We start from the raw sequence: 21,118 nt of genomic DNA on the forward strand, positions 1-21,118 counted from the left end.
AGAATTGCTTTGAGACTTTTTTTTTCCTCTTTCCTTTTAATAACCAGATAAGAGATATTGGAATATGTTTGTAGGCTATAGGGGAAGGCGAATAGAAAAGGAGCTGTTGAAAATGAGGAAAGAAGGAACAGATTTTTGGAGCCAGGTCACAAATGACTGGGAGGCCCTGACCCAAACCTTGGGTCAGGGATTAGCCCTCAGTAGGAGGAGAGGAACCCTTCTCCCCCACCCCCCGCCCCCGCTAGCACTCTCAGCTTGGAGGGAGTGAAGAGTGGGGACCCCTGCTGAAGTCCGGGAAGGTGCTCCCTTCCCTCAGAATCCATTCTCCCGTCTCTCCACCCTGCAGCACCTGACTGCCCTTAAGAGCCATTTGTGCACAGATCTGTTGTCCTCCTAGATCTTAACATCCTGGTAAACAGAACCCACTCTTAATCTTATAATCTCCTCCCCATGCTGCACAGTGTCATGTGTGCTTGAAAATGATTTGTAAAGTAAACTGCATACCTGTTTTCAGTCCTTTGTTTATTCAGTCTGCGTAAATGAACTGGGGTTCCCCTGGGCGAGGCCTTTTTATCTATAGCAGTCTTCTTAGCAGTTCTGAGCTGTGTCCTGGGGGCTGAGGAGGGCTTTCTATGGCTCATGTTGTTGGAAGAGGCTCACCACCTGCTTCCCCATGCGGACCTCTCCACAGGCTCTCACCCCCATTGCTCCCCAGTTGCCACCTGTGGGAATCCTGGGAAACTTGAAACAGAAAATGGTGTGCACATCCTGGGCCACTGTGGCATTCGCAGCAAGCCTGCAGAGCCTGGGCTCGTGCGGTGTCGTGTCCCCTCGGGCTTTGGTTACCAACACAGAAACACATTGTTGGGTTTTATGTTTCATCCTCAGACCCTACAGTGAAAATCCGGCCCCAGTAGCTCCCAATGCTATTGCCCAGAGACAATAGCTTCCAAGGCTGATTCTGAGGATAATAGAAAAGTTCCCCGAATATCCATCTTTAGTTCTTCGAGGAGGCAGGGGCAGAATTGTTTTATGTCAGGCCTGTAGGAACAACCCAAGACCAAAGGAGCCTTTAGAAAAACTCTGCTGTGTTCTCGGGGCCTCTCATGACCCAGTTTGCTAATGAAGGCACCGGGCAATTAGAGGCTTACCTAAGGGTCACTTCAGGGTAACAGCAGACTAAATCATGAGCACAGACTTTGCTGGGAATCCTTGAGACTCAAGTAAGGATTCAAAACAAAATAATTTCAAGAGATCAAAAACAAAAACAAAAAAGACATTTCTAGTTTATAAGGCTGTCAGGCAAAGAGCTAAGAATTATTTTTAATCAGCTTATCTCCTGCATTTTGATGTTATTAATAATGTATTTGAATTAAATCTAAAGATTCGGGCCTTTGGGTTAGTAAACAATACAATGGGTCGCTTTGGTAGGTGTCTTTAAAGGACCTCTGTGTTTAAGAGATGGGCCAGGTTGGTCTTGTTGAACGGCTAGAGCTGAGTAAATGAACCTCAGTGGCTTTAGAAGTTTGTAATTTTGTATTTCCTGGGTCTCTCTGAACCCAGTCCTCAGAAGCCTCCCTCCCTTGCTCTCCTACACTTTCTTCCCTCTCCTTCCACCTCTAGCTTCCTTCCCACACAGCCCTTAGGCCTCCCAAGCCCCATACAACTGTCTGAGGTAAAGAGAACACTTTTCCAGGACTACTCAGGCGTGGTGCCCTCATCCTCTGTCATAGGAATGGAATTCTTGTCTCCTAACCACATCCGGGCCTTCAGGCTCCTCTCATGTTCCTGCCATTTCCTAGGTTTCCGAGGCAAACACTTGAGGAAGTTGCCTCGTCTCCCTCCTCTTAAGCTTAGAAGTCTAGATAGCTGTCTCTTGATCAGGATGGGAAGGGACCCAATTATAGTCAAGGGTCAGCAGGCTAGGCTGATAGCAGGTGGCTTGAGACAGTAGAAGAGTACACAGTTTACTCAGGCTTGTTTTCTATAAAATAAATCTTCCAGAAAAGTCTAGCACATAAACAAACTGCCTTATAAACTACAACCAGCTGGCAAACTCGCAGCCCTCTGCTCTGAGCCCAGGCTCTGTCCTCCCCACCATTGGCAAAGGCCTGTGGTGGGCCCAGAGCAGCTTCAGAGCCTCTCCACACAGGAGGAGAAGACATGGCCAGGCCTAAATGAAGGGTACTGCGGACTGTGCTTCCATCGACTCTCTACTCTGTAATCTTAACCTGGCCTTCTTCATTCTTTAAAAAGTGACAGGATGAGCAGAGGAGACCCCCACTTGCTGCTCAGCCAGCAGCCACCCATCCTGCTGGCTGTGCCCACTGCAGTCCCTAGCACCTTCCACCACAGATAGGTTGCATCTGCCTCTCCCAGCCGTCTTGGAGCCCTTCCTCTTTCAGCCCAGTTCCTTTCCAGAAGTGTCCTTGGTAGCTTTGACTTAGGGAGGCGCTGACCTTCTTTTCAAAGTAAATTTTAAAATATAGGTTGATGGAAATGGACAGTTTTCAAAGGATACATTTCCTCACAATTCTGTATCTGTAAATTAGAGAAAGTTAGTATATATTTGAGGCACGCTTTGACTCCTTTACCTTACTGTCGGTCTCAGCTGAAATACAGTGTATTCGGCTGCAGTGTGACACATGTGAAACTGAATTTTGAATCTTACATAGTGAGACACAGACCCAGTCTTGGCTGCCAATGAGGAGACTGTGTGACTTTTCAGACTGCCAGCCTATTTTCTCAGCTGTGGAATGGGCTGATCGGTGCACTCCATCAGACGTGTTGAAGAGATTCTAAAAGGCAGTAGGTATGAAAGTGCCCTACAGCCCAAGCAGGCCAGATGCCCTCCAGGGTTGTGCCATTTCCTCGCTTACCCGGTTCGGGAAAGGAGGTCTGGAGGTACATGTTGTGCACTCCTTCCTCAGCAGGGTGCTTCCAGCCATCTGCCCTCAGTGCCCTTGGCACAGTATTTAAGCTGACATTTAGACAGCCATGTCCTAGAGAATATGCGGGAAACTTGCAGCCTGCAGAAAGGGAGTGACCCAAATCCCCTGATGAAGCAAAGGAGAAGAGGAGGGAGGACAGGATCTTCTTTCGGAAGGATTTTGTTTATGAAGCTCCTCGTGGCTTTTTTACTTTTCCATGAAAAACTCTTTGTCCTTTTGTCTCCTGCCACTGGCGCTGGTTATGGACCGGGCTGTTGATGTGAAGACAGTTTCCAAATGGGAGATTAATGAGGTGTTCTATCCAGAGAGGAACCTTCCTCCCATGCCGTAAGGCATGCTGCCCCTGGGAACCCTGCCCCACCCCCATTTGGGTCTTCACTTTCTTGCTGCCCTTGTATGTAAGGCAGTGATGGGTATCCTTGCTTCTCTGCTGCCTCTCTGCTTTTTCTTGGCCTAGGATTTTCTTTTTTAAGATTTTGTTTATTTATTTATTGAGAGGGAGAGAGAGAGTGCATGCCGGGGGTGGAGGGAGAGGGAGAGAATCTCAGACAGACTTGGCACTGAGCCTGGAGCCCAAAGCAGGGCTCAGTCTCCATCCTGAGATAATGATCTGTGCTGAAGCCAAGAGTTGGACATTCAACCGGCTGTGCCAGCCAGCCGCGCCCCCCCCCAGCCTCAGAGTTGTTTTAAATCTGAGCATAGGATGATTCCCACAATCACTGCATTGTGTTAAAGCAGGATAGGTTCTGCTGCCTGAGGCTACTGTCCCTGGGCCAGAATGTTCCTGATGGCTCTTCAAAGCTTCCTCTTCGGCCGTTTGTATATTCAGAAAAAAGGCTGGTGCAGATTTTTCTAGGATGCAGGTGTGAGCAGGAAGGGGTGCTCAAGTAAGATGAGCCCACTCTAGGAAACTTCTCATCTGCGCCATAGTCTGGTTTGGTGGTGTTCGTGTGTGCTGGTAAGAAGGCTGCCTGTCATCGACTGATAAGGAAACAAGCTAAAGGAGCAGAGGTGCCCATTAGGGGAAAATTGGCTCAAACTAACTGAGACAGTGTAGCCTCTGTGTGTTGTTCTCAAGTTTTGGTAAGGAGTGGTAAACTTCTGATTTTGCCAAGTTACAGGTAATAAATTTTACAAACTCATGAGGATGAAAAGTGGCTTCTAGTCAGCACTCAGCACCATAATCAGAGGGCTTTGAGGGAGAAATAAGCTCTGTTTAGAGCAAGGACATATGGGCTTGGGGTTGGCAGAGTGTCTGAGAACCTTCTGGAACTTACGGCAAAATTCGGTGCATAAATATTTCAAAGGAGAGGACCTGGGGCTTTCTTTAGATTTTTTAAAGCAGTTCTTGACCCACTAGTTTACCTGAAAATAGATGCCCAGTCAGGCTGGTGGGAGACTGCCTGACCTGTGTGTGGTGGTTACCCATAGAAGTGTACTGCGTCCTTCAGGAAAAATAGGACACAGACCCCAGGAGGCCAGATAGCCTATGACTTGGATACCTGAGGGAATCGGTGGAACTACTCATAAGGTGTGTGGCATCGAATGGAAAGGAAAGTTTCCCCAAGCATGCTAAAGACAGACTCGCAAACAAAATGGACACATAGAAGGAGCAGGGTTGACTGCGTTTGGAGTGCAGTGGAGAAAAGGAAACAAGCTTAATCTCCAGGGGAAAACTTTGTGACCACAAGAATGAATGGGTCGTGGCCCTGTCATTCTAGAGGAGCTTGGAGCAACTCCATTAGTGGGGAGTTTTCAGGAAATGTGGATGTAATAGAAGGACAAGCATGAGCTGACCTTGAAAGGGGCTCTTCTGGAGACCTGTGTGCACTACTTCCCCACCGGGACTGTTGGACGATACCTCGAGTTGGCTCTCTCATTTCTCTTGCATTCAGCACACACTGCAGACATCTCCTGAGAGCCAAATGCAGGACCTACTTGCTGCAGCAGAAGAGTCATGAGCACAGTATTTGAATCACTTATATTTTTGGATAGGAGTGGTTCTTGGAATAATCCAGAAAGTGCAGTTTAAGGGTTGGTTTTTGTTGTCTAAGAAAATTGAAGTCCGAATTACAGATCCAAGACTCTTATGTATAATGAGGCTCTTTGCACCGAATCAAAGGAAAAGGAGAGCAGTTTTTACCATTCTTTTCCTGGGATTCTCGGCTACTATTTTAAGAGTACTGGTTCTTCCTTCAGGGGAAGGTCAGGGTATTTTAGGGGTCAGTGTCTCTCTCGCCTTCCAGGGTAGTAGCCAGCATGTTCCATAGAGGCTGTGTGGTGTGGACAGCTCCTCTGGGCTGGGCTTTCTCCTTTACCCCGGAAATACCCATGGATCCTTCAGATGGCTTTTTTTTCAGGAAGCATATTTTGGAGGCTGTGAACAGAATGGTTTGGCCTATGAAAAAGAAGGCAGAGGGGATGTTTGCAAGTCCAGGCAGAGAGGTCTCGCAGCTGATTAGACTGACCTCCCTCCTCCCAAGCCCCTTCTGCCTCTCAGAACGTCTAGTTTTCCTTGCCCATGAATCCATTCCCCACAGTATTTCTCTCAGAGCTTTTCTACTTCTTCATGCCTTTGAGCCCCACCTAGCCCCCTCATCCTTTGCCTTCTCCCCCATAGAGTGGAGCTAGAGTGGAGCTTTCCCCTCCCCACTTCTCCCGCCAGAGTTGCCTCCCTCACCTCCCCTTTCCTTCCTGCCTCCTCTCCAGGCCACTCTTCCTCTCTCATGAATGGGTGCCTCTTCCCTCACCCCACAAACCCAGCACAATCCTCCGTCCCGCCAGCCCCCCAGAAGCAGTCATCCACACTCATTACCTTTCCTCCACCAGCCGTGCACCTATCCTTAACCCGAAGCTTCCAGAACTTCATTCCATCGTGGCCCACGGAGGAGCCACTGCTGTTTGCCTCACCTGAGGACTGTGTGCACCGGGCTGACGGCAGGAGGATCTGGCTTCCCCGACAAGTGGATGGGGCCACAGTGGCAGCCTCTCCAAATCCACGCACAGCACAGGGCCTGAAATTGTAGTTTGCCTCTGCGTAACCACCACCACCACCCACGCCCCACGCTCTAACCCCTAAAAAGCTGTCCAAAAGATCACCAAGAAGCAAATGTGACATGCAAAGATTTTTCTTTGTTTTTATCTTCCTTGACATCCAAGTGACATTTGATTCTCCCTAGTGGTGGCTAAGAGCTCAGACTCAGGCCATGGCTCGGTTCCTGGCTGTGCCTTTCCCCAGCCTATGACCTCAGACAGGTCCCTTACCATGTCTGTGTCTCAGTTCCTGCCTTTGCAGAGTGAGGATAACAAAACTATGTCATCGGGTCGCAGCCTGAAATGGCTGCTCTGGGGGAAGCATCTTTTCCCCTCGCAAGTGCTCTGGATATGTCTGCTGTGGCTTCTGAGGACTCCTTTCTTTAAATCCCTTTCTGCTAACTCTGGACACCCTGATCTTTCTCCTGTCCTTTTGAGCTCTCTCATTTTTTGTTTTCACTCTCCAGAGTCTCTTTTTGCCCCCTAACATGGAGAGGTGGTAGAGAGTGCAGCCTTGACTTTCCCTTGCCCTTCCTGTCTTTCTGGGACCTTCCTGCCGAGGCTGCCAGTTCCCCACCTGTAGATGAGTCATTGACCCAGACCCCAGGCCCACACCCCAGCTGCCTGCTACATAGCCTACCATCTGGATCTTCTCCCTGCCCATCAGACTCAGCAGTCCCAAAAATATTTTAACGTTTGTTTTATTTTTATTTTAAAAGCAATAAATGCTCATTATAGAAAATACAGGCAAATGTTAAGGATAAAATATGAATCGACAGTAATGCCATGACAGCAAACACCACTGCTCAATTTGGGTGGATCTGTCAAGCCCAGTGTGCCTCCACCTGGGCCACGTTTCCCCCCAGGGATGTTTGGCGATGTCTGGTGACATTTTTGGTTGTCAGCTTGGGGTTGTGGGAGCAGCTGCTGGCATCTTTCAGGCAGAGCCCAGGAATATCACCAAACATTTTACAATGCACAGGCTAGGCCGCACAACAAAGAATTAGCTCACTCAATAGTGCTGGGGTTGAGACACCTTGTTCTGGACCTTTGTCTTCACATAAGTGGCCCAAATAGAATAAGTCGGAATTCCTTTTCTCTTTCTGCCTCCATCCTGCTTCTCTCATCTGTGTTCTCTGTTTCTGTCAGTGACCCCCCTTGTCTCCCTTACCCCACATCCAATCCATTACCAAGTCCTCAGATTGCCCATGTGTCACATCTTTGCCTTCTATCCCCATCCCTTATCTTTCTTCCAGTTTTGCTGTTAATGACCACTCACTCAAAGTAATGGAAAGGTGCTCCAGCAGGCCCTTCACCTTGATTTCCCTCGCGCTGGGCCTGGTCTGTACCACCTGTGTGCTTGGAGACCTTCTCTCGACCTCCACAGCCTCTTAAATCCAGCCCTTAGAGCCTGAACTCCCTGAGGGCAGGAGTTTCCTCATCTGATCGGTTTCCGTGCCTAGCTAGAACATAACACCATTCTGAGCACAGCGTTGGTACTTGGTGGATCTCTGTAGAATGTGTACAGATGAATGGTTGCATGAAAGAAAAGTCTGGAAAAAGTTCTCCTGATTCCCTCTCAATCTGTCTTTGCAGATCCTTGGTGAATGGTTTGGTCGGACCGTCATTCGCTCTTGTACCAAACTGAGCTACGAGCACGCACAGAGCATGATTGAAAGTCCGAACGAGAAAATCCCCGAGAAGGAGCTGCCCCCCATCTCCCCCGAGCACACCAGTGAGGAGGTGCACCGGGCTGTCTTGAATCTCCACGGAATCGCAAAGGAGTTACGCAAACAACGGTTTGTGGACGGCGCGCTGCGTCTGGATCAAGTCAGTCACTTCTTTTTTTTGGTGCAACCAACAGATTTGACTTATGCTTGAACCCAGCATGAGTGAGGTTCAACATGGCAGTCTTGGGATCTTCCCTTCTTCCTTCCCCAGTCACGGCACTGAAACAGTGTTCTCTGAGGCAGGCAGGGACTAACTTTTTCACCCTCCAAACTTCACAGGCACACGAAGCCCACTGACATGAGCCAAGGCAAAAGAGCGGTGTCTGTGTGGGTGGCCCTGTGACCGACATGCCCAGCTGGTCTTTCCTGGCCAGGCCGTAACCCAGCATTTGAGCCTTCCCTCACTTTCTACCTCACATCCCTCTGAATGGAGGTGGGGACAGGAACAGGGAAGTTTACAAGGCAGCTGACCAGTATCTGATGATGAGGCTTTTTAAAAAACGTATTTCTTTTTATCCCTTGTCTTCCAAAAAAAGTCATATGTTTATAAATTCTGGATTCATATTTAAAGAGGCAGAGAACTGAGGAGACTGGGGAATGTTGACTGTTGAGGAACATGGCAGCCCGGAATGGTACTGATTACTTTTGCATATCACAGCTGCTCCCGTGGCCCCCTGGGACTTAGGTAGCTGTCACTCAAACTTGGTCACATTTCCATGTCCATTTCTGTGTGCGGCGACTCTTAAAACCTAGGAATCCTTTCCTTGCCTGTCGTCAGTACATTATATAGTAGAGCCTGTGTTCTGTATTGTGCAGCTTTTTTTTCTCATATTTCTTACCCAAACCCCTGAGAACCTGCTCTCTCTGCCTGCTCACTATAGGCTGAGGGAAGTCTCTAGGCATTTGAAAAATGAGTTGAGCAACAGGATTGGCTGAGGGAGACCACCGCCAAGGGGGCAGCCTCACAGAGACATCTTTGTCCAAGCCTTCCAGCATGGAAGGATCTCAAAATGCTTTGTTTTAAAACTTTGTAATTGAAGATTTCATTTCATCCTAGCTTTTGTGATAAATGTCACTAATGCTTCTCAGCCAGCATTGCAAATAGTTCCTGCTCTTGGTCCTAGGAGTAAGTTAGCAGCATCTGGGGCAAGTGGACACGCTGTTCTCCCTGTGCTTGAGGGAGTCAGGGCACCTTTTAGAGTTCACACACCACTCCTTCCCTGGCCTGAGCTCAGGCAGCCTGAACGGACCTGTCTGTGAATGCTGATGGGCAGTCAGGAGGCCGAGTGGCTGCTGGGGAAACCAGCAGACTGGGAGAAGAGGGACCAAAGGTACAGGAGATGACAGACTATCTCCCTTCCTTCCTTCAGGGAAATCCTTGGTGGGGGCATGAACACACCCAGGGTCTCACTCTCCAGTGGCTGCCTGGTTGTCAGATCCAAGGATGCTTTTTGGTTCTTGCTTCCTGGACTTGGTTTTGCATTTGGAAGCTCGCCTTTGAAGCTCGCCTCCTGGTTCTCTGCTTCTCTTCGGACATCTCCAGTAATATCCTGCTGGTCCCTTTGCAGAAGCCTCTTCCTCTGCTGTCCCCTGTAGGCTTCTCGTTCGTTGGAGTCTTCTCCACCCTCCTTTTTGTCTCTATCCACACTCCCTGAACAAATTCTTCTACTCTTAGGATTGTCACTACTAACTGGATGCTGATGATGCCCAAATCTGTCTCTCCAGCCCTGCCCTCCTTCCCAAAGCTTCGACAGGCCTCTCCCTCTGCCGTCTCGAACTCTCCACCCGGATGCCTCAGGGTCTCCTCAGCTGGTGCTCGTCCTTCCTTGTGCAGGGATCGGTGCCCTTGGTGCGCTGTGCAGCCTGCCTCACGCTCCCTCCTGCCTCCGCTCCCACCGGGGCAGTTGTGTGCATCAAAAAACCTTGCTGTTTACCCAAATCAAATAAGATATACTGATCAGATAAGAGCATAAAAAAGAAAGCTGTTGTTTCTGTGAAAACTAAAACTGTCTGAAAAGATTCAGTAAGGATGAATCTGTAAAAATTCTGCTGTTTGCGTGTGACAACTGTATAAAAATAGGAGGGAAAAATGATAAAATTCAGGAAGAATTCTGTACTCAGATGGCTTTACAGATGTCTATGTTCTCCCTCTCTTAACGAAACGAAAACTGTAGGGTGCCTGTGTGGTTCAGGGTTCAGGTCATGATCTCAGGGTTGTGAAATGGAGCCCCTTCTCCTGTTCGCTCTCACTCACACTCTCTCACTCTCTCAAAAAAAAAAAAAAATTAAGAAAACATAAATTATAGATAATGAATTATGAGTAATTTATTCAGAAAAAATGTAGAAATCAATTATCATTCTCTTTTTTTAATTAATTTTTTTAAAAGATTTTATTTATTTTTTTGACAGACAGAGATCACAAGTAGGCAGAGAGGCAGGCAGAGAGAGAGAGGAGGAAGCAGGCTCCTTGCCAAGCAGAGAGCCTGATGTGGGGCTCCATCCCAGGACCCTGGGATCATGACCTGAGCTGAAGGCAGAGGCTTTAACTCGCTGAGCCACCCAGGCACCCCCCAATTATCATCCTCTTTTAAAAAGCTTTATATTTTGGGGTGCCTGGGTGGCTCAGTAGGTTAAGCCCCTGCCTTTGGCTCAGGTCATACTCTCAGGGTCCTAGGATCAAGCCCCACATCCTGCTCTCTACTCAGCGGGGAGCCTGCTTCCCCCTCTCTCTCCACCTGCCTCTCTGCCTACTTGTGATCTCTCTCTGTCTGTGTCAAATAAATAAATAAAATCTTAAAAAAAGTTTTATATTTTGAAAAACTGAATGAATGTACATTTATGTAAATTAAATGATTAGTTATAAATATATCTCATGTACGATTCCCTTCTTTATTTTTTAAAAGATTTTATTTATTTATTTAGAGAGTGCATGCACGAGGGCAAGTGGAGGGAGGGACAGAGGGAGAAAGAGAGAGTGAGAGAGAGAGAATTCAAGCTGACTGCCCACTGAGCGGCGAGCCCAACACAGGGCTCCATTCCAGAACCCTGAGATCATGACCTGAGCCGAAACCAAAAGTCAGACGCTTAACCAATGGAGTCTCCCAGGTGCCCCTGATTCGCCTCCTTAGCCAGCCCCTACAATAACTTACTAACCACTCCTTCAAGCACCTCAAATGAGAGGGCTTCTGTTACAACATCTTAGAGATCTTACCCTATCAGATTGTTAGAATGTTTGATTGGATTAAATATAAGAAATGCTGTATAACTATAAAACTATAAAAGGTCACTGTTGGGTGATCTCAACTCACAGTAGGAAGGGTATGGTAGTCAAGGAAGAAGAATGATCACAGATTATTGTTATTGATCTGTTGGCTTATCGTAGAATCAGAATTTAATTGCTGAAAACAACCTTAGATATTTCTATCTCATTGGCTCTCACAATTTATATGTTGGCGAGCTGATGCCCCCCAAAGGTTAAGTGAATTGCTTATATGCAAGAAATCAGATAGCTAATTCTTTGTTCAATTTTCCTCCATTTACATCATGCTGACTTAAGAAAGAAAAGTTTTCCTTCAAAGTGAGGGAGAGAAAAAGCCCTCAAAAGTCCTAATTGGGTTCCAGTTAATTAAGGTTTGAAAATAATGGATGTACATCCTTGGAGTGGATTCCTTGGTTCCCCAGAAAACAAGTTGTATGGACCACAGCTTTGGAAGGAAGAACACATCAATCTTGCACAGCAAGGGACACTGGCAAGATCCTTTATAAATCAGCTCAATGGCCCCATTCAGGGGTGACCGGGTTTGTTCCCCCAGGCCTGCTGCCTGCCTTTGCCCTCGCAAAAATCCACTTGGTGCATTTGGTGTAGCCGGCTGTTTGGAGCTTCTCCCTGCAGCTTTGTTTGCCTCATTTCACCATGTCCACATTTTTGGTCAGTCCTTAAAAAAAATATGCCCTTTCACACTCGCCTCAATTATAGAGGCCGTGCCTGTCACCACAATAGGCCCTTGGATGCAGAATACATCTGCTAAACCAGAAGTTTTCCCTTTCCTGGAAGTCAGTTTACCATGAGGACCTCCGGAATGAGGGAGGTGGGGGGTACTAGGGTAGCGCCTGTCTGTTTAGCCAGGGTCGGACCAGTTCAGAGGTTAGAACACACAGAAATACGGAGCTGCTTACCACCGGGCGACTGCAGTGGACAGTGTCAGCCAGAGCGGCCTCAGCCACATGGGATACAGTGCACCCTCAGCCCTCAGGGCTGCCTGGGCTGGCTCCAGTCCCCAGGGTCTGCCTGCTGAAGTTGTCTGCTCACCCCAGCATGCTATCAAATACGACCAAGGTGTGTATGTACTGTGGTGTGGGACCCATTGGGAAGGGCTGCCTTAAAGGTCAGATCGCCCGCTTCCTGTCATAGCCCTCTTTTACCTAGAGCTCGAACGTCGTTCTACAGAAGTTCTAGCTCTGTGAAAGGATGCCCCTTTGTTTCACTGCCCAAAAAGCAAATGCAGATGCCTAATGCATTCTTTGTGCTTTTTGGTCACAAGAGTTGAATAGTATTGCTTCTGGGTGGTTATTTCCCATCTCCATGTTTCCCACTGCCATGTTAATTCTAGACTCTCCACAGATTCTGGTCTCATTTTCTTTATCATCACATATGTCACTGCTGTTTCTTGAAAGGAGATGCCCCCAAACGGGGCCCAGATGTTTTTGTAGTAAAAGGAACCATTACGGTTTATAATCCTATGCAAACCGTGAGTTTTGGAGAAGGGAAACTGAGAAGCCCTCCCTCTTCACTCTGGTTCTGTCGTTGCTCCATGACTCGGGCCTGCTGGACAGGCCCTGAGGGTATGCCCAGCTCCCTGAAACTTCTGTTTATGCCCAACACAAAGTCTGCTCCCGGCAGCCTTCTCTCTAGAGAGGAAGAGAATGCTGCTTGTGATCTGACATGGCCTCAGACTCCTTTTAGCATTCTGTGTCTTAGTGGTTGCCTTTAAGAAAGGATAGCAAGGGAGGATAGCGGCGTGGTAAATAGAACCCTCAAACAAAAACATCTCAGGGAAAATTAATTATCTTCAGGAAGCTACACTTACAGTGTTCTGGGGCTTTCTCTCAGCCCGACATTCCTCAGTCAGGAGAGAGCCCTTAGAGAGAGCCTACTTTGTGTGTGGGCTTCTATGAGAAACCCGCATGATGGCCTGTGAGAAACTGGGCCCTTTCTGGAGTCTTCCCAGCAAGTGGTCAAGGACGTGAATGGTTCCTACGGAGCCTTTGACTTTCTGAATTTAGCGAAAGTTGCAGTGAAGGAGAGTTTATATTTCCATCTTGGGTGATACCTCCAAACTAAAGGAGCCTTTACTGAATTCTCAGCTACCTCTTCTATGACGCCCTCCTGGCAGGATTTGAAGCCCAGACATTGGGTATTTTCCTTGAGTGGACTTGATTATAAAGATAAACTTGATAGTGAAATAATTTTTAAGTACCTTGGGACCCAAGCTGCTGTGGAGTACTATTCTGGATGTCCTTGGGCTAACCCAGCCCTGAAGTCAGGAGTCTGCAGACTTGCTGGAAAGGGCCAGATAGTAAACATTTGGGACTTTGCGGGCCATACAGCCTCTGTCTCAACTCCCCAACTCTGCTCTTGCGACGTGAGAGTAGCCACAGACAAACCAGTGAGCAGACTGTGTGCCAAGAAAGCTTTAAGGACCCTGGAATTTGAACTTGACATCCTTCTCATCTCATAAAACAGTGTTCTCCCTTTGATGACTTTTTGATCATTTAAAAATGTAAAAAGAGGGCGCCTGGGTGGCTCAGTGGGTTAAGCCTCTGCCTTTGGCTCGGGTCATGATCCCAGGGTTCTGGGATCAAGGCCCCAATAGGGCTGTCTGCTCAGCAGGGAGCCTGCTTCCCCCTCTCTCTCTCTGCCTGCCTCTCTGCCTACTTGTGATCTCTCTCTCTCTCTCTCTGTCAAATAAATAAATAAAGTATTTTTTTTAATTATTTTTTAAAATGTAAAAAGCATTTTTAGCTGTATAAGAGCAGGTAGAAGGCTTGATCTGGCCTGGGGTCCATAGCTTGCTGACCGCCACTCACCTGAAATTTAGCTCTGGGACCCAGCGGCTCTTCAGGGCTCATAATCACCGCACCAGGGAATCAGGCGAGGTGATGGAGAACAGCGGGGCTTAGTTAGCTCTGAGGGTGGTTTCATGCAATTAAGTAAATTATTCCTTTGATTAGTACCACGTTTAGCAGGTCCAATCGGAGGCCAGAAGTAGAGGAATGAATCAGATCAGCACCAGTTCCCTTACCCTAGTTACAGGCAGGTAGCTTTAATTAGCCAGAGGCAAACAGAGCAGCAGCTCTCATTTCCCACCTCTGCGAGTTGGCAGCCTCTTCGCAGTTGGGTCTCCTCCCCAGCCCGCCTGCAGAGAGAGAGGCTGGCTCTGCCTTCTCACCCGCTGGTGGGGTGGGGTGGGCCTGCTTGGCCGAAGCCAGCTCTACGGGGCTGGGGGGGGCGGGGGATGTCCACTCCGCCCCCGCCCCCGCTGCTGTATGTAGCTATAGGTTTTGTTGACTCGTATGTTTAAAGTTACAGTGAAGAATGTTTCTGTTCTCACCTTCAGTACAGTCGTTTGCAAAATATGAGCCTTCCAGCTCTCTGCTGTTGAATTTTTGTACCATATGATATCTGGTGCAAGGTAGAAAGAATGGGCTATTCATCCTGCCTCACTCTTCCTTGGTCTTATTATTTACATCCCCAGTAAAGCACCGGGGCAGGCTGCTGGTCAGATGGTCAGACATGTTTGTCGAATCGGTCTCTATTGTCTGAGTCATGGAGTCCTTCATTCAGCATACCTTCCGAAAGCTTTTACTGGGCACATGGTGTGTGCCAGGTGCTGGTGATGAGGGGAATGAGCTCTGGGGAAGACTCCAGAATGAGCAGCCATGGGGGGCTAGGTAGGCAGGCAGGTGAGAAAGCCTTCCATGTGTCCCAGTTCTTAGGTAGGCCCCATTAAACCCCTCTTTTCCTTAGAAAGGAATCTTTGTATCAGATTATAAAAGCATAAGTAAATTCCTTGATCTATGAAAAGGTATTTAAGTATATTCTAATATTGTAAAATTTAGAAAATACAACAGTGTAAAGAATAAATAAAAACCACCTATAACTCCATCATCCAGAAATAGCCACTGCTAATATTTAAATGTCTTATGGTTCCTTTTGAATATCCTGCTTAACACTTCATGGCAGGAGGGGGGAGTGGTTAGCATAAAATACATATAATTTTCATATTCTGCTTTTTAATATTATGGAATGAGTTTTTTCCCATGTCATTCAAAATTCTTCTAAACCATTATAATGCATCTGTAATATTTCCTCATATTAGTAAGCTCTGGAACATTTAGCCATGACCCAATTGTCGATATTTAGATTATGATTTTTTTAATGTTATACATAATAGTGCCATAGCCACCTTGTATCCTAAGTCTTTACGCTGATTCTGATGATTTCATTAGGATGGTCCTAGAACTATGCTGATAGGATAAGAGGGACAGACATATTTAAGAATCTTCAAACAGTGCCCCATTCCCTTGCAGAAAGGTTGTGCCAACTTCCTCTCCTTCCAGTAGCCTATGAATATGGGTGGGAATACCTGTCAGGAGTTCTGTGTCTATACTGAGTGTATGTGTCTGTCTGTCCCTGCCCCTCTTTCCTTCTCTCTCTCTCAAAGTCATGTCCTGGTCTCCTGCAATGTCCCAATGGCTGTGGTCTTGGATTATTCCTTCATCATTCCTATTTTATTTTATTTTCATGAGGTCTTGCCTACAAAGAGCAGTGTCACACATAGACTCTTCTAGCATTAGCCATTACAAAAAATACTCAACCTAAAATTAAGCCTAGGTTTTTTCTTTTTTTGAGAGAGAGAACGTGAGTGGGGTGGGGAGTGCCTATAGAGGGAGAGGGAGAGAGAGAATCCCAAGCAGGTTCCACGCTCAGCACAGTGCCCAACGCAGAGCTCAATCTCAGGACCCTGAGATTATGACCTGAGCCAAAATCAAGAGTCAGACGCTTAAAAGACTGAGCCCCTCAGGCGCCACTAGAGTCCGAAAATTTTAAATGGCTGAGAGGGGTAGTTGAAAGCATCTTGCTAACCCCTTGTTGGAAGCTGAGACCGGAGAGCGACCTCCTGCCCCAAAATGAGATCCTTCTTTCCTCTCATTAGAATCCATAAAGAAACCTGTCCTTTTTGAAATGATGTTGAGAATCACTGTTGCATGTTCAGATCCTCAAAGAACATTGGAAATTCAGTAGCCTTTCTTCTGTGGCTCTTACCTCCTGTGTATAATAGCCTTGGGTTGGCCTGACATGAATAATTATAAAGAAATCAAACTGAATTAAGACTAAAGAGCCCAGTGTGGCTTTACCATAAGAATCGCTGTGCTTTTCTTCAGGAAACAGTCAGGAAGGTTTCCACTAGAAGTTCAGGGCTTCTGTTTCAGTGTTGACAGATGTGCATTATTTCAAGCATGGAGAGAGTTCTAGAATTAGTGAGGTTTAAAGAATATCAGTCTGTAAGTTTTTCCCAGTTGCCAGCTTCATACTAATTATATTAGCAAAGTTTTCATTTAAGCGTATCTAGCTCATTTATAAATAAATCTTCAGCCAAGAATCTGTGCTCCTTTGAGCGAGTCAGCAGCCAGGCCATCTAGCACAGCCTCTGTGAGGCGAGGGGAAAAGCTGGACAGAACAAGCTGCAGCCTCAGGCTTTGGGGAGGACCTGGCAGCACAGAGAGCCCCGGTCATGCCTCTGAGAGAAGGGGAGAGATGGATCGGATGGCATCCCTACTTTCATATGGAATCGGGGAAGCCAGTCCCTACTTATGCATCCTAAGGCATGAACAAGAGACAGACCTGAAAACTTGACCTAGTTGTAGCTAAGTAACACGAATTACAGCCACTGTGGGAGCTGAGCACTGTTTGTGGCTTGTTAACATGTGCATAAAAACGAACATATATCATTAAGTAGCGGAGTAACTGTGCCGAGTAGCTTGTTATTAAAACCCCAAACTCTTCATGTGCTCTTCCCTTAGGCATGTCACATAGTCATTTACTCATAATTTTTAAAAATTAGAAGGAATACAGGTAGTATTATTCTGGAAGTTGTTAAAAATACAGACTCAGACATGATCTTGGACCCTCACTGGACAGATACTTCTTAAGTTCCCGTTGTGTTACGAGTACTGCCCATAGTTCTCTAAAGGAGCCTGAGGCAGTGGAAGGCCAACTCTCTACCTTCCAGTTACAGAGTGAACTTGAGAAGAACTCTGTGTACTTACAAGAAACTCCAATAAGATAAAAGCAAGGGCATAGTCCGTTGACTCAGGGCTGAAGGTATAGGTTTTTAGGTTGAATGGGATTCGTAGAAGAGGGCTGGCTGGGGGAGGGAAGGCTGACTCGCACAGTGGTGCCAGGGAAGGACACGACTGGTGACGGGGGAGCTGAAGGGCAGGGAATGCCCACTCTGTTGGGACAACATGGCATAAAGCCCATCGTGCTATTCTCTCCTCTTGAGTCCCGAACACACTGAGAAATAGACACACAAGTCAGACTGAGAATGAAATATTCTATTGGTGATAAAAGTTTGGATCAGAGAAGGCAGCTCAAGTGGGTTCAAGCATTTGAAATAACCCAGAAGTTAATGTTCTAAAAAGAACTCTGGTTGGAGTGATTAGAGGGAGCAGAAGTATGGCCCCTACCAGGCCGTGTACCCGGGAATGGGCCAAGTGTGACCTTCACCACTCAGTGCCCTCCAGGGTCCCTAAGAGTGCCCCCCCTCCCAAGCAATGGCCACAGAGGAGGATCGAGGGCTGGTGCTTTCTTCTTGCCCACAAGGGCCAGTACAAATCCTCAGCAGAATTCTGGAAGACTGCTTCTTATATAACTTTACAGAGTGGACTTGGTCCCGTCCCAGTTCTAGGAGCTTTTCACTTGCCTGCTGCTGCTTTCTACTTGCCTATATCCAGGCTTATTTCTTACAGAGGGGGAAAGCACCCCTTCCCCCATAAACCTGTCTTCATTTCCAAGAACCTGAAGAAGGCACCTGCAATTTTGCTACAGAGAGGTTTGCATTGGCCAGCCCCTCCCCCGCTCTCCCTCCCCTCCTCCCACTTTGGGCTCCCCAGCACTTTATTTATACCCATTGCCTGTCTTGATCATATTGTCCCACTGCTTTGTCATTTCCCATTTTCCTCCCTGTCTCCATCTCTAAGACTGTGACTTCCTGAAGGGTAAGGACAGTGTCTTGTTCGTCTCTGTATTCCCGCCCCCTGCACGCTGCTTGTTTCTAACCAGGCATTTCAAGGCCTCTGACCATCTCTGTGTATATTGGTCTTTTTTAAAAAGAGGAAGGTAGTTGTGACCTGGACAGGGGACTGTAGCTCTGAAATAGAGGGTTGCTTACGTAAGAGAATTAAATGCACATTATAAATCAGAGGTTTCCTCCCCTCTTTGAATAGAAGGGTTGGGTGTTTGATTCCTCGCCAAGGGATCCAGGGTTTAGAACAGGGTGTAATGAGGACTTTCTCAAGGTGGAGCTGCCCGGACAGGTGTGCAGAGGCAAGAAGCTCCAGTCCCCCAGGGGACTGGCAGTGTTTCTAAGGCATCACCTCCGTGTCCTCAGATCAGGGAGCCTGTGTCCCCAAGGGGAGCCTGTCAGCAGAGGCTCTCCAGGGGAAGGCAGAGACCCCCAGTGTACCACCCTGGGAACGGAGATGTCCAGGCTTGTCAGAGACCTGGCTTGCCCACATGGAAAGGTGGGCAAGGCACCAGATACCCCCGCCACCTGCCTTCCACAGAGACTCCCTCTGGGGTAAGCTGATGTCAGCTGCTATCCCCCACCCACATGACAAAATGGAAATGATCTGTGTACCACGATGGGATCCTGGTCGCTGCTCCCTCCATGAATTCTGATCGGAGTCTGATTTTGCTTCTCATGGAAATGATTTGCACAAGACAGGGGTTCTGTGTTAGGCTGCTGGGCTGTCTGAGCAGAGTAGATAACTCACATCACAGTTGGGGTTGAGAGTGTGCCCAGATGACTCAGACTTAAGTCCCTAGCATTTCGATGGGGCAGAGAAGGGAGGCCAAGGGCTCTCACGCTGACAAGATGATATATAAGAAATTTCTGGGGGTCAAGCAGGGCAACGGCCAGCATCCCTTGTTCCGCTCTGAGATGTAAGACTTTCAGGTTAGCGGCCTCAACAGACAGAAAAGATTTGGCTCCTGGGGGCTTAGTCTTTCGGGTAATTGATTAGGAAGCTTGGCCTCTCCCATTTCTATTCACAGGACTCTCTGCACGTCCTCAGCCTGCCCCCATGTCACAGCCCACGTCACTCGAATGTGAGCCAAACAGCTACGTAAGAGATGTGGAATCCTTTGACGTTAGTAAAACCTGCATTGGGGAAAGGGAACCCTAGCAGCTGACCCTGAGATTTTAGCATGACTGCTTCTCAGGGCTGGCCCAGTGGATTTCGGTTTCCATGGTCCGGGGAGCCAAGGGGGCCTCTGCTCCTGTACACAGCCTGCCCTCAGCTCTGCTGCCAGATTGAGTTCCCCCAAACATTGCTTTCACCTGTCACTCGAGGACCTGCAGTCTCCTGAAGCAAATTTCAGGGACCAGTCAGCTTTCTGTAGCTCTTCCAGGACAAGATCTAGGATGGCTAAGTTTTAATTTTGCCAAACAAGGACATTGTCTTAAAAAGCTAGTTACCATTTATTGTCATCATGATTTCACAAATGAAGACATTTTAGCACCAAAATGAGGGAAAGATATCTTTCACAGTATGAAGCAGTCTTTCCCAGTGACTTGACTGAGCTTTGTAGGAAACCTCTTTCTCCTTTTGTTCATCCCAGACCAGCCTTTAAGAAGGGCTGGATTGCTGCATCGGGCCCAAGTGCCTTCTGGCTTCAGAGGCCCCTTCGGAGGCCTGTGTTTGACGTTCCCAGTGTCCCACATGCCCATCTCCCTTCCTCATCCTTCCCTGCCTTCGCAGAGCCTCGGCCTCCAGCTGATCGCCCCAGTCCCACACACTTCACTTCCTCTGGAAGCCTGCTCCAAAGGGGTCCAGATAGCAATATTTCATAGGTTTTCATTCATTTCGTGTTATCATTTCATTTCTTTATTACCTTCATCTCCCTCCTTGCCTGGATTCTTGAACGTCAGCTGTGGAGAAAGTAGATAATGTTGCTGCAACTTCTTACCTGCAGATCTGTGGTGTTGGCAGCACAAATGTCACCTGCAGCCGGTGGGGGCTCCAGGACCCAGTGCCCACTTTACATCCAGTCTAGAACTTGAAGAGCTGGTCCCGTTATTCCTCAGGGAATTCCCACGTTTTTAAAAGCAGAATATTACTGTAACACTGTTTGTTTTGTAGCACTCTTCAAATGTCTGTGTGGCAGACATTTTTCAACTAAAGAGAATTTAAGAGCTTTCAAAGTGTTTTGTAACTTGATCCCTTTTGACTTACCTTTTTAATTTCCCACACTTTTTTTTTTTTTAAATATCTACCACGTACAAGTACTGTTCCAGGTATTGGGGACAAACAAAAGAGAACATGATCCCAGCTTTCCGTGTCCCAGCCCTCAGAGTAGCTTAATGTCTTATGGAGGAAATGGGATACAAATAGAAGAAGGAGGTGTGAGGGAAAAGCCTGCATGATAGGTCGCACTGGGTTTGAGTGGAGGTGGCTGCCTAGGTGTTTTGTATGAGAACACTGGCTATGATTGGAAGGGGCCACTTTAAAAGTCACTTAGAGACAAGGTCAATCTATTTTTAAAAGTTTTCTTCTGTACAAAATAGAAATTGGCAATTTGCTATAAGAAGAAAACTGGAAATGCTGAAAATAAATTAGAAATTCTTTAATTGCCCCTTGAATTGTGACCCCCTGGGGTAAAGGAAATCTGCCAGATTAGAGAGAAATGAGCCCAGACCCGGAAGGGCAACACCCAGGGAGGGAATCCCAGCAGGTTTCTTATCTGCTTGTCAGCATTAAATTGGCAAGCTCCTAAATAGGAAAATTTGCTAATGAATAACAGTCCACTGGGTTTGAAGTACATATGAACAGGGAGCCATTACTGAGCTCTGAGAATGTAGGCTGGGCCATGCGGCAGTCTGAAACTGCTTGGCTGCAATCAGTTTCCTTCTGTAAATAACAAGGGAGCTCTCTCCTTCCGTTCTCCTGCCCTCCACTCCAGCCAAGCACTGGGGCCGCGCTCAAAGTCTTTCCTACCTACCCGGCTGGCGTGCAGGGACGCACTCCTGAGCTGAAGCAGAACACGGGCAGAGCTCAGAAGCTTCTGCCTTTTCTCCGCCTGCTTGGCCATCCTGCTTCCTGGACTTGATTCCTGACTCC

At 47.5% G+C, this 21,118-nt stretch overlaps 1 protein-coding gene across 5 annotated transcripts in view; it reads left to right on the top strand.

Moving 5' to 3' along the window:
• DIS3L2 (DIS3 like 3'-5' exoribonuclease 2) overlaps positions 1-21,118 on the top strand; it is a 365,245-nt gene that overhangs the window by 285,623 nt on the left and 58,504 nt on the right. For all 5 annotated transcript variants that reach the window (XM_032355174.1, XM_032355177.1, XM_032355175.1 and 2 more), the window contains one exon: positions 7,581-7,814. In XM_032355174.1, the coding sequence (XP_032211065.1) occupies positions 7,581-7,814 (234 nt within the window). The remainder of the gene's footprint in view (positions 1-7,580; positions 7,815-21,118) is intronic.

This window comes from Mustela erminea, chromosome 8, assembly GCF_009829155.1.
Source record: "Mustela erminea isolate mMusErm1 chromosome 8, mMusErm1.Pri, whole genome shotgun sequence".
Classification (NCBI taxonomy): Eukaryota; Metazoa; Chordata; class Mammalia; order Carnivora; family Mustelidae; genus Mustela; species Mustela erminea.